This window comes from Rhea americana, unplaced genomic scaffold (genome assembly GCF_003343005.1).
Source record: "Rhea americana isolate MKP2758 unplaced genomic scaffold, rheAme1 scaffold_28, whole genome shotgun sequence".
In the NCBI taxonomy this organism is placed as follows: Eukaryota; Metazoa; Chordata; class Aves; order Rheiformes; family Rheidae; genus Rhea; species Rhea americana.
Window position 1 is genome coordinate 3,918,469 of NW_028186401.1, and position 12,746 is coordinate 3,931,214.

The window sequence follows — 12,746 nt, forward strand, 5'->3', positions numbered from 1 at the left end:
TTTTTTTACAGACTCGTTCTCTCCAGTAGGTGTTTCTACAGCAGAGCATGACTTGCATTAAGCCCCATTCCAGCAATCAGATCAGTGCATGCAGATCTTATAGCCCACGCAGGGTCCCACTGACTCCAGAGGTCTCAGGCCAAGAGGATCCAACTGCAGGACTGGGATCTTAATTGTGAGCTCCAACATCCATGAACCAAGCTAGAACTCAGTGTTTACAATGCGATGCAGATGACAACTGCCTTTGTTCTTTTGGGTGGTTTTGTTTGTTTTTATATGTTCAGTAATCCCTCATCTTTTTTTTTTCTTTTTTTTTTCTTACCTCATCTTTTATATTAAATCGCGATGGTTCTTGTCTGCTTCGGTTTGACCTCCTAACCCCATAAACATCAGGATATTCTTCCCACATCTGCAAAATAAACAGACCATCAGAAGGCCTGCTTCACCCCAATTATTTCTGTCATTTTAGAGAGGTTTGATAGTGAGTTTCTGAAAAATCARTTTAGAACCATTACAGACTTTTAGTAGTGGTGACCAGTAGGTGGGCACTTAAGAAACCTGACTGAAAAGGATTATGATTATTTTGGGCTATTTGGTAATGCTTTAAAGCAGCATGTTTTATCTCAGCATTATCTTCATACTGGTTCATCTTTCTCCCGAGCTACAAAATACTTCCCAGCGCATTTAGGCTGACAGGGTTTTGAAACATCCAGTCTCTGCAGGCATCAGGTTAAGTGCAGAAGTTAAGGAGGCAACAACCTGCACATGGAAAGAACGGACCCATCAACACAAAAAGGACGATCCATTGTCACCAACAGCTTTCACCCCCATCTCTTTCCTTAGGGAAAGCCCCACCCAAAGAGCACAGCGACATATAGTCACTAGCAGCAACTTCAACAGTGCCAAAGCTCAGRGAAGGCTGTACCCCAGCCTGGATGGTAAAAGGACTTGGGGGGCAGAGGCAGGAGCCAGGAATCCCCTCCAGCCTGTGATAAGGGGGGCAGCTGGATTTCTGATTGCCTASAGGAAGGCAAGGGAACTCTGTTACTCTCACACTGCCGTGCAGYACTTCCAATAAAGCCTCTCCTGCAGCCTGCTCACAGCTTTAATTTGGCTCTTCTGCACCAGGGGAAGAATTCACCCTGCAGGTACTATACTGCAGCACCTAGAAGTATTTGGTCTTGATTACAGGCAGAGGCTGCTGTGCTACTTTCCTGGAACAAGCTCCTCAAACTGGCTTCAGCTGCATAGCTGGACCACAAGCACCACATGGGTAAAGTCTGGACCAGTCCCTTCTTGCAATATCCTGTGGACACAGGGCACCTCGAACATCACTGCCCCATTGATGCCTCCTGCCACCCCATGCACCGTGTACCCCGGCGAGGCAAGGCAGCGTGGCTGCCAGTTCTTCTCCTGAATGCACTGATGCGAATGCGGTTTGGCAGTGCAGTACACGTAGACATGCAGAGCCGGTTACTGGGAACAGTTGTGCTCTGAGAGCCATGTTTGCTGTAACCAGGCCTATAATAGTTTAACACAAAAACATGCATCTGTTCTCTCTGGATGAACACAGGAAAAGAGAAGGAAAAGGAGGAAACAAAAACTGATGACCCAAAGGATATGAAGGCAGAGCTGTGCTGGTGGCATAGGACATCAGCAGCTCTACAGGGTAAACATGAACTACTAATACACCTCTTGGACATCCACACTGACAATCCCTCTGCTTTGCCCCTCAGGGGAGTTTATCCTCTAAAGACTTCTAAACCTATCCATTCTCCTTCTGCTTCCCCCTCCCTCCAGTCTCCAAGCATCTGTGCAAACCACGGGCAGCAAATCAAAACACACTGCCAGATATAGCAGTGACTTGAAGTTGACAGCATGATGAATGCAAGGCTGCAGTCTATGTTCTTCTGCTACCTTTAAAGGTGTAATGAGGTAACATTACAATGGGCAGGCTCCTGAAGCATGTATCTGTTGGGCATGCRAGTACAGAGAAGAAGAGGGAAAAAAAACACAAAAACAAAAACAGAGCTTGTTTATTCCACACCCCATCAAAGAAAACAAACCTAAAGTCCTAATGAAGATTATTTTTTTTCATCTTTTAAATAGCATGGGTTTTGGATGAGGGACTGACTCCCCTGACAAATCTGCATAGCATCTAACACAAATTAACCTCATCTTTTTGGGTGCATTTGGACAGAAATATAAACAACAATTTAACAATTAATTGCATTGGTTATTCAAGGAGAACAGGTATCAACATGCCTAAGTGGTTAAACCTTGTTAAGGGAAACACCCAGTAACAGGCAAATTAAGGGAGAGAGAAGCTTTCTTATTAGAGGGTGTGCTGACCTTTCCATGTTTTGTTCATGCTGATTTATCATCCTGTGTATAGATGTACTCCCTCCCAGGATAATTTTAATCTTTGTTGTCAGGGACATGCTTTYAGAAGCTCACAGAGGAAGAGACGACTTCCTTCAGTCCCCACTTACTGACAATAAAACAGAAATTTGAACGTTGCATTACCACAACTCCCTACCACAGCATCCTTCCTTGCTGGCCTGAACATGGGAGATGTGGCATGACCTGAGCAGGCAGCCTGCAGATTTATATGGGGGAGAACTACACTTGCTAGTAACAAAATCCTTCACTTTTGCCTTGCAGGTATCTGGGGAACCCAGGCTTAAACCACTGCCTTCTCAGTCTTAACATGCATAGCAACTTTCTCAAAAAAAAAAAAAAAAAACTCATAATCAAGCTGCAATCCACAGCTGAGAAGACCAGGATCATTAACATCACAAACAAAACATAACTGACCTAACTTGATCTTTTCCCCTTCATCTAAATTCAGTTCACCACGCTCCTATCTCCAAACAGGCATTTGGGCTCTTCTTTCTCACTCTGCACTGCGTTAATCAAGTGCCTCCATTCCTCAAGCAAAGCAGGTAACTACAGCTCAACTTCTGCTCTGGGAGGTGCAATGCCAACCATAAGGACACCACAGACATTTGAGAACTACAGTCCTTTTTCCTCCCATAACAATATGAAGAGGTCAAACCAAGCTATGTGGGAGAGGCCTGCTAAAGGGTGACTAGGCAAAAAAGCCACACAACTAAGATATCTTAGATATATAAATAGACAACTGTTCTAGATGTTACTAATGAAAGTTTTTTTTTTTTATTTTTTTTTTGAGGGTTGAAAGAACAGGTAGTGATAGAAACAAACCAAACTGACTTGATTCCTACACATGCGTTTTCTTGGTTATATTCCATGAGGAAGCTTTACTACTCCTAAGAGAGGACAGACAGAAAAGACAAGTGGAAAGATGGAGGGAGAGGGAACAGGTGAAATGAATGACAAGGCCATTTACAGGTGACAGAGAGGCACCTGCCTATCACTTGCACCAGTCAGCCTCATCACTTCCCATCCAGCACCTGAAGGGATGTCAGGTCAGCAAACACACATGAGCTCCTGCTCACAAAAGTCACCCCAGCAGGGCACTGCACACAAGGACCAAAGGGCCAAGGAGCAACTTGGGGAAGCCAAAGCAGGAGGCTCTTGGTCCACGTGCATTCACAAGGCCAGCAAAATGGAAAACTCAGAAATGGTTTTGTTAACATTTTTTCTTCTTCTGTTAATCTGCCTTTTCTGGTGGGCAGAGGGATAAGTAGCACACAGCTACGCACAGCGGCCAGGGGCAGTACCTTTTTAACATCTGCTATCCTTTCCTTCTTAGAGGCCGGTTTTTCTTTGGTTTCAGGAGGGGTCTGCTGGGATTTGGAACCCGTTGATTCACTTTCGGATTCAGACTGACTTTCGGAGGACTCCGAGCTGCTGTTTGACTCGCTGCCCTGCTCGCTGCCCTGCTCACTTTCAGACTGGCTCGCAGAGTCCGAGCCAGAGGCTTCTTCAGATGCCGAGTGACTGATGGTAGAGAGAGAAGAGATTACATTTTAACTGTACTGCCACAGCTTCGACATACGCAGCGAGAAACCTGAGTCTCACCCAAGCTGCAACAGTAGGTTTGGGCTAACCTACGTGGAAGCGTTAACCACACGGCCCAATGCAGGTACCCTGCRCTACCGCATCGAAGCGGATGCGATTCCTTCCCAGGACAGGACAAGCGTTTAACATGCAGGAGAGAGCAGAGGCTCCAGACCTGCATCTCCTGCTCATCAACCAAACAAAACCAGGGCTGGCACCATAAAGAACAGCACCAACAGCACCACCAGCACGGGACCTCCCGGGAGGAGCCATCTAGCTCAGCGCAAGAAAGAGCAAGGTCCATGGTGGGTGGAGTGCCCAGGGACTCTCCCCTTCGCGGTAAAGGCTCTGGTCCAGGCCGTCCACTACCTGGAGAGTGCTACAGCCTGGAAATCCAACATCCCATTTCAAAAAGAAACCAGCATCAAATACCATATGCATAATAGTACATATTGGTAAATTTAACAGTTCTTATAAAAAGAGCCAATTCAGCAGCAGAACAGCAGAAACAGGCTTGTACAGGTAGCCAGCCGAGGGAGTTTGCTTGAAGGATTACACTAATGCTGTGAAGATCACATTTCTTAGTGTGCAATAACAGGAGCTGAACATCAAAGAGGTATATTTTTCTTATTTTTGATGTTTGGCATATTTACATTAAAATAGGTTAAACACACAAAATATTTACATACTCAAAATGCAAGCTTCTCTGCAAAAGCAAACAAAAAACAGGAGGCCAAGCTGGTTTTGAATTTAACTATTCTCTTAGGTGGCCAGAATACTCGTTACCTTTGACCAGCTTCTCCAATAGAATATACTTCTTTTCCATTTAAAGTCCAATCAAAATGGAAAACTCATTAAAACATACAACCTGCATGCTAGTAAGGAAAGCAGAAGGTTGCATTACAAATCCCACTGTGTCACAAACTAAGAAGGAGTGCAGCAATGAGACTGTAAACATCTTGAACAAGGAGCATTTCTTTTCARGCAAGATCTTGATCTCCAGCTAGATACTTTCGTATTATCTTCCAAATACATCATCATGAAAAGAAGAGTCAGAAAAACTTCAGAGGTAAAGCAGATTTTTAATATTTTGCCTTTTACACAGGAGCAACAAAATGCAAAGGCTCTACTCAGATTCACACATCAAAAAAAAAAAACACAAAGTAAAAACATGAATATAATTACATGAAAGAAAAAAGCAGAAATCAGTGTATGTAATGTAGGCATCTCTGACACAGTCAAGTAGTATTTGTAAATACACCCACCTGCGAATAGGACTAATGTACAACATGKGATGAAATATTCTACTCCCAGATAAAAATTCTTGAACTCTTTTAAAATCTGAAAGGGCTTTCCTAGGGAAGTAAACACCCCGGGAGGGGACGCCTCAGTCGAGCCGGTCCCTGCCTTCCCGCAGGGCTGCGGGAGCTCTCGGCTGCGCTTTCCCACGGAGCGGGCAGAGGGCAGCAGCCGAGCGCGGGAGCCTGATCCAGAAATCCCTCAGCGCGGGGCAGGCAGCCAAGCTCCCAGCCGCCATTTCACAGCAATTTCTTCCACCATCTTACAGCTTCATTACTGTGGAGGCTGCTGCTGTGTTTGGTCGCAAGTCCTGAAGTGGAAGAACTTTGTATTTGCATAGAAGGGGAAAATACCCGAGAGTTAAAATTTCAAAACCCAAAGCAACAGAAGCGATGCCTTTTCAGTAGCGATGCCTCTTCAGTAAAGGGTTGAGGATGAGTTGTCACTGCTGCTTGCTGTTCTTCATTGTCCCAGTTTGTTTTCGAAAGACACAGAGGTATCATATTGCTCTCTCCTAGCAGAGCTGGAAAATCAAGTCRAACTACTGTCCTTCCAGGCCTTCTGGTACCTGGTGTTTGTCCACCCTTATCCCTACAAACCAAAGGCACAGTCCAGCGCCGAAGCCCATCACTCCAAACGCCTCACGTCCTCCCACAGGCTTTTGCTTCCCTGTCCATTTTTTTTTTTTTTAAATCATTGGAGCTCCCACTCCTTGTACTTGTCTACTGAAACCCTTCGCAGACTTGCTCTCTACTTGCTATGAGTTTTGCTCTGCCACCTGCCAGCATCAGCCACGTTTCTTCTTTCTCATCCACCTCTCCCCTAGTCTTTCCTGATGTGTCATCATCAAATATATCCATGAACCTGCTGGCATTTGCTCTCAAACTGCAACTCAACCACATTATTTTGCAACAGTCTACTTGAAGTAAGTGCTGAAACTTCTTTGTTGGGGCATTTTCAAACTTCTATGTTTTTTCAAGAAAACTGATGGATTTTTATTAGGCAACACTGCCGCAACAGTCAAGAAAACTATACTTCCATAGCTCTTGGGAACCCCATTTCCATGGGAAGCAGAACAGTTTCCACACCATCCCATGGAGGCTCCCATAAGCCACCCGGCCTTCCCACTGAACATCAGGATGAGGGCCTGACCTTCACAGAAGTATGAGAACCAAAGACATCCAACTTTCCACTGTCACGATCTAAAGTGGCAACATCAGGTTTTGGTTGAAATAAATTGGCATCTGACGCTCCAAAAGCTGAAGTTTTCCAACAGGGACACACAAAATAAGAAAATATTTTTTCTTCAAGCAGATTTATTAGCAATAGCTGGAAGAAGTTGTAACAACACAGGCTAGACTGAGGCCAGACAGTATTGGCAGTTATTTGTTTAAAGGCTGAACATTAATTATTGGTCTCCTCCCACTCTGGAGCTCTTTATTTCTCACAGCCCTAAGCTGTATTACAGTCATTCTACACAAAAATATCCATTTATCATATTTATTATTTACAGCGTATCTGGGTACCACCATTACTCTTTTTCCTAGACATGAATTATGTCATCTGAAAATAGGATGATTTCTCTAGTGACAGATCATGTACAGGTACATATGCACTTGCCCTGTTAYGGAAGGAAATAGATAGAAAATGGTATGTCCTTTTGAAGGTTGCTACAAATAATTCATTTTGTTAAAACCTTAGAAATCCTGTTATCAAGAAAAAAAAGAGCATGTGTTTGCCTTCAATTCTATATTGAAACACAGAATGAAAACAATTAAAAAGCACAATTCCACAGAAGGTCCCTTCTAAATATCACTGACACAATCAGAAGTCTTTCTACCTGCCAGTAAGGTAAAAAGGATTAGCAACGTTATAGGTCAAATCAATCCTTACAGTTGTATGTAATCAGAGGTTTAATCCCTTTCTAAGCCTATTTTTAGAAAATGCCCTGCTTTAATGACCCTAAATTAATATCCAAAGACAACCTACTTTCAACTAAGCTTTAAACTAGTGTGTCTCAAAATCACGTTCAATGAACCCACAGCACCCTCCAGATTCAGTAAACACCTATGGACACCAGCAAGACTACAGTTGGACCTTGAATAACTCCCTTACTAATGTGAGAAATTCCTATAAAAATTCAGATCCACTAAGACTCAGCAAAACACGTTCCCATTGCTTCTAAGTACTTCAGGCTGTAATTCCGTTTTAATTAAGAAGCAGCTCCTGACTTGAGGAAAAAAAAAAAATTACCAAGAAGGAAACGCTCCTTCCAAGAAATAGCTAGCTGAATGGCAGTGATAAGACCCTTTACAATCAGGCATCTAAGTTTACAAGGCAATTACAGCATGCCTGAAGCCTCCTGCATTACCACTTAATATTTCACATCTGAGGARTACGATTTCATTTTATAAGGGATCTTCCATGCTAGCATTAACAAAACATTTTTAAAAGCTCTTAACAAGCAAGCATAAACAGTAGTTACATTTTCAGAACACACCAGAGAAGGAGTCCCTCCRAAAACAACCAGAAATATGTTTCTGGAATTAAGAGCTGACAAAGGAATGGCTCTTACTGAGAGCATTCTGCTTGAAACTCTACAGGTCTGAGTTTTCATGGCCAGATCTTGATTTCAGCCAGCGGAATAAGCGAGTATTAATGGCCCAAGATCTTCCTACAAGCCAAGCCCAATTTAGCTTTAAAAATTGTTACTAATGCACCACACCACCATTTTGAATCCAAACAGGAATGCTCTGCTGGGCTTTGCAACCTTAGCTTGAACTCCCCGTCAATGGAATAACCCCTAGGGCAGACTCAGAATGGTCTTTGGTGTAGACTCTGAGCACCAGACACTATCCAAAACCATGTTTACTGTTCTCCTCAGGCAAATACACGCTTAATCTTTATCCATGGCAGACAAAGCTTCAGATATCCTGCGGAAAACTGATGCCCAGCTGTCCAACCGCATCTCAGCTTGCTGCCACCAAAAGGTAAAAAGCAGGTACCTGGCAGGCACCCAGGCCTGCTCTCATCCATCCTGCGTTCACTATTCATCTTCTCACAGCACACAGCTTCTGCTGGCCCCAGCATTCACTGGGCTCCTCCACAAGCCACTAACTTACCAATGCATCAGCAGAAGAGGCCAGAAAAACTGCAGAAGAGTTTTCTACTGGCTTAATGAGTTAAAGTAGAGCCAGGCTCAGACCACAGCAGTGGAAGTTTGGCAGAACAGAAGAGCTGCAGAGGAAAAGGGGGAGATGAGACTTCCATTTCCRCACAGCAGCCAGCAGCCCAGCCTGGCCACCTGAGGTCCTTGGCACCAGGGAAATCTGCTGTCACTGTGAGGGTCAAAAAACCTGMTGCAGATTAAGGAGCCTTTCCTACTGTGTGACAACCTTTGGCAGAAGCACAGGGCTACCTGCTACCTGCAATAACATTTTAAAATTGCAGGTAAATCCACCAGATTTATTACTCATAATTACAATTTCGTTATTGACCAAGAGTGCAGCAGTGGGCAGCTGAGTTGATACTGTCTGAAGTGAGCAGGACACTTTGTTTTATATGGACATAAATGTTTCAGACCAGATATATCTGCCAGATGCAGCTCTACCAGTRAAAGAAGTTTCTCATCCGCCACAGCTCTCCAGCAAGCACTACCAGCCTCACTCGTCTGCCAGCAGCACCATTCGTGGAAGTCACCCTGGATTTACTTCAAAGCAAAGATAGCTAAGCCAGTGCAGACCACCAATTCAAAACTATTCAGTCGTATGTTCCCAAAGTGACCTACACGTGAACTGTCCTGCAAGTAAAGGGGCAGCGAGGAAGCAGAGTTTGCTAACCCAGTGACCCAGCTGGACCTCATGCAGCTTTAACATCTCATTTGAAGCAARTCTGGTGGATCTGTAAGAGCTGTGTTCCCTATTGTTGCATACAAATACATACGCAACATCTGTATTTACTGAAAACAAACAAGTATCATCAGTTAACGCTGACGCATGCAGCTGAGACATACAGCAGCTCCAAACCATGAAAACCTCATGGTCTAAACTAAACAAGAAACTGAGGGGAACAGCAGACTGATTCTGACTACAGATCATTTGAAGAAAAAGCAGCAATACAGAGACAACAGAAATGAGAACTTCATGGGAGCTTCTGAACTTGTGTGAGAGCTAAGTGAATGGTACAAACCGTGATACTGAAGACAATTTCATCCCCCCTTTCTACTTTATTCTGAAAGCCTATTAAAAAGAGTAATTGCTGCTCGCCAGTCTCCTGAGGCAAATATTTTCTTGGTGGTAATAGTTGAGAAGGCTAAGTTAATGATAGAGCTTCCCCCAGCTTATTTCCTGTAGRCAAAATGGAAATGGAGGAAAGGGGGAGGGAGAAAAAAAAAAGTTCCTGCTCTTCTACCTAGCAAYACCCTTACACTTCACACATTTCCAGCTCTGCATCAATAACCTGGTTCAAAATAGGAATTTAAGAAACTGAAACACGCTAGATACTGACAAACTCCTTATGCAGTTTAGAAGCAAGTCTCAAACTCTGAACATGCGCATTGCACACCCGCAGTCTGGCCAACTGCGGACTGGCTGACAAGGAGCACAAACRGTCCCCAGGACTACAAGGTCCCTCCTACCAGATACCCAACATGCCCTTCAAAGGACAGCAACTGAAAGGGTGAGGCAGAGGTAGAAAAGTAATTCCCCAACCTCATTTTCTGTGATAAGTAGCTTTTTTCCCTGAAATCAGCAAATAGAGAGTTACCATGGAGAATGGACACATTTTCCATTAAGACTGCAAACTTTGCTTGCAAATTGTGTGTGTTAATTACATTTATACAGCAATAAAAACAGTAGGGCCATGGTGCTACTGTAACAACRAAGGGATTAGGCACTCAGCAGGTATCCTATCTAAATAGTCATCTGAATTGGTTTGTGCCAGTTTCAAGTCAACCTCAAAGGACTGGTAGGGGAGGAGGAGAAGAGAAATTTTCACAGATATTCTGGCCAACACCACTACTCTCTCCAGCACAGAATTCCTGAATTCCGAAGGCAGAGCAATTCCTGAGCACATAGTGAGCTAAATATATCCTTCATCGCTCTGCTCCAGCTTCCTGTAAAGCACACTGGACTATCTTGAATGACAAGCATTTTCCAAGTTTTTTTTTTCCCCACTACAAAGACACCACACTCCACTTGCATAATAAAGCGAACCTAGCAGTTCATTCAGGATTGGGAGAGYGGTCTCTCTCACCCTCTGATCTTTGAGCTACAGGCTGAAAATGCCTGGGATGTTCAGCAGGAGAAGAAAAAAAAAAAATCCAGCATAGTTACAAAAGGAGCCAAAGCCTGTCTGCTTGATTAAGGAGTGCCATTGAGAAGCTCCAAAGGCAGCATCCTTCCCTTTCCCTCCTAGTGAAAGGAGGGTACAATTGCAGTTCTCCGGACTTTGAAGAGGACACATCTCTCCCCCAGGAATGCGGCCACRTGTTACAACGCTTTACATTCACCAGCCGCTGCAGGACGACTCAGGCTTGCTCCTGGTGCTGTTCCCACTCGGGCAGCACCCACTGCTGAGAACATCCTAGTAACTGCACAAAGAAAGGAGCATGTCCATACTTTGGAGCAGAATAGCAACACACATTTCCGTAAGGCTGAGATAACAGGGCAGGGATTAATTCACCACGTCCCTTATCCATCCAAACTACAGCCTCTGCTTTGTCTCGTGGGAGGACAGCCAGGCTAGAGCTCAATGGCCAGCACAAAGGCAACTCTGTACAGTCAGCACCAGATTTTTTGTAAAGAACAAGTAGATGCTTCAGGAGGAGGCCGGACTGCGCTCATGAGCTAGGTTTAAATTAGTACAGAAAGAGTTTTTCCCCCCTTATAAGATTTGCAAACTTCCTTTGAGAGTTAATGGTTTAATTAAAAGAAATGCAGTGACACGGAAATTTGGGATCTACAATTATTAACAAAATATGAAGATACAGAAATTCCTTCCTGCTTCCAAACTGCCTTAAGTTCAGAAGGGAACTAGACCTGACCAGAGGATTTCATGCTCAGTGACTGTTAAAACAAGTTTTTAAATAATAGATCTAAGATTGATCATTAAGCCTTCATTCTACAGATACCCATTACATTCAGATTTCTACAACTGGCATCAGCTCTGTATTTCCTCCCCAGGAAAGAGCCTAGATGTTTTCTGTAATTAATATATTAGCAATTATACTAAGCAATCTATACCTAACAAAAAAACCTGTGAGAAACCCAAATAATTACAGCGCAATATTCCTTAAGGAGCTAGGTGTGCTGGAATGAGCATATTCTTCACATTGCAACAGACCTGTTTACAGCTGGGGTAAAGGTTCATGAGCAAGTGTTCAGTATCACTGCTGTGAAGTATTCAGCACTTGGCAAAAATACTTCACAGAAGCCCTGCCAAGCTGAAACCCCATGTGAGAAGTTACCAGCACAATACCAGAAAGGAATCAGACCTTTTTTTTTTTTTTGGGGGGGGGGGGGGGAAGACTTAGAAGCAAAGACCAGAAGAACACACAAGCTATAATGGATGATCTCACCCCACAGGCAAGTCATATATTCAAAATTATAATTTAGCAGCAGCACTACACAGGCAGTGATGTAATAAAAACTACTGCACATTTGGTAAGACTCAGCCACGTTTTGCTGTTTATGGATCCTCAAGACACTCCCRGCTCCAAGAAAATGAGACTTTAACAACACGACAGACTTACAAAAGCTTCACTACAAGTCACTAAGACATCAGTTTACTGAGCTGACACCAAAAAAGACTAAAGGATGCTTTAGAGACTTTAAAGACAGTCTTTACAAGTACACCACTACCTGTGGCAAAAGTATCATGAAATGGCATTTCAGCATRTATCTTTTAATAAAAACATAGCAAAAGAGCCTAAGACAGACATCATGTCAGTAAGACAGCACATTCTTAGCTAGAAGGCTGCTTATACCTAATTATGTCCCTAATCCAGGCTATTCCCCCCTCRCCCAGCTGCCATTCTGGTTATATTTATTTTCCTTGAAGGAAAAAAATAATACAGCAGAGACCTTCATCCCTTATTTCCACCTTTTTGAGCTGGATTTCAGCTACTGGCAACAGGAGATGTGGAGTGTTCCTTGATCTCCAAAACCGACAACCTAATTTAACAGTGCACTTCCTATCAGGCCTGCTTTGTCTGCAAAGTGGAACACTAACGTACAGTGGGTGTTACACATCTCCAGGAGATGCAACAACAGCCTAGGCTACCATATCCTCCCAGAGTACGTTTGCTTTAGCTGTCTTGAGATCAAAAGAAGGCAATGGCATCAGGAGCCTCAGTTCAGACACTGTAAGCCAGCTATCAATCCCAGGTGCTTAATCATATGGCTAGTCACACTGCATCTGCTATTGGTACCCTAATCGGCTCCTTAAAACTAGGAGTAATAGGC

The 12,746-nt window shown here is 43.7% G+C and overlaps 1 protein-coding gene across 5 annotated transcripts in view; it reads right to left on the bottom strand.

Moving 5' to 3' along the window:
* The window catches only part of CHD2 (chromodomain helicase DNA binding protein 2), a 61,856-nt gene that overhangs the window by 42,252 nt on the left and 6,858 nt on the right, over nucleotides 1–12,746 (bottom strand). For 2 of the 5 annotated variants that reach the window (XM_085308636.1, XM_085308637.1), the window contains exons 3-4: nucleotides 3,705–3,924; nucleotides 323–409 (exon numbers count right to left, since the gene is read on the bottom strand). The exons of 1 other annotated variant lie outside the window; for it this stretch is intronic. In XM_085308636.1, the coding sequence (XP_085164762.1) occupies nucleotides 323–409; nucleotides 3,705–3,924 (307 nt within the window). Of the gene's footprint in view, nucleotides 1–322; nucleotides 410–3,704; nucleotides 3,925–12,746 lie in introns of those variants that run through there. 2 more of the 5 variants (XM_085308638.1, XM_085308639.1) reach the window with 2 other exon arrangements.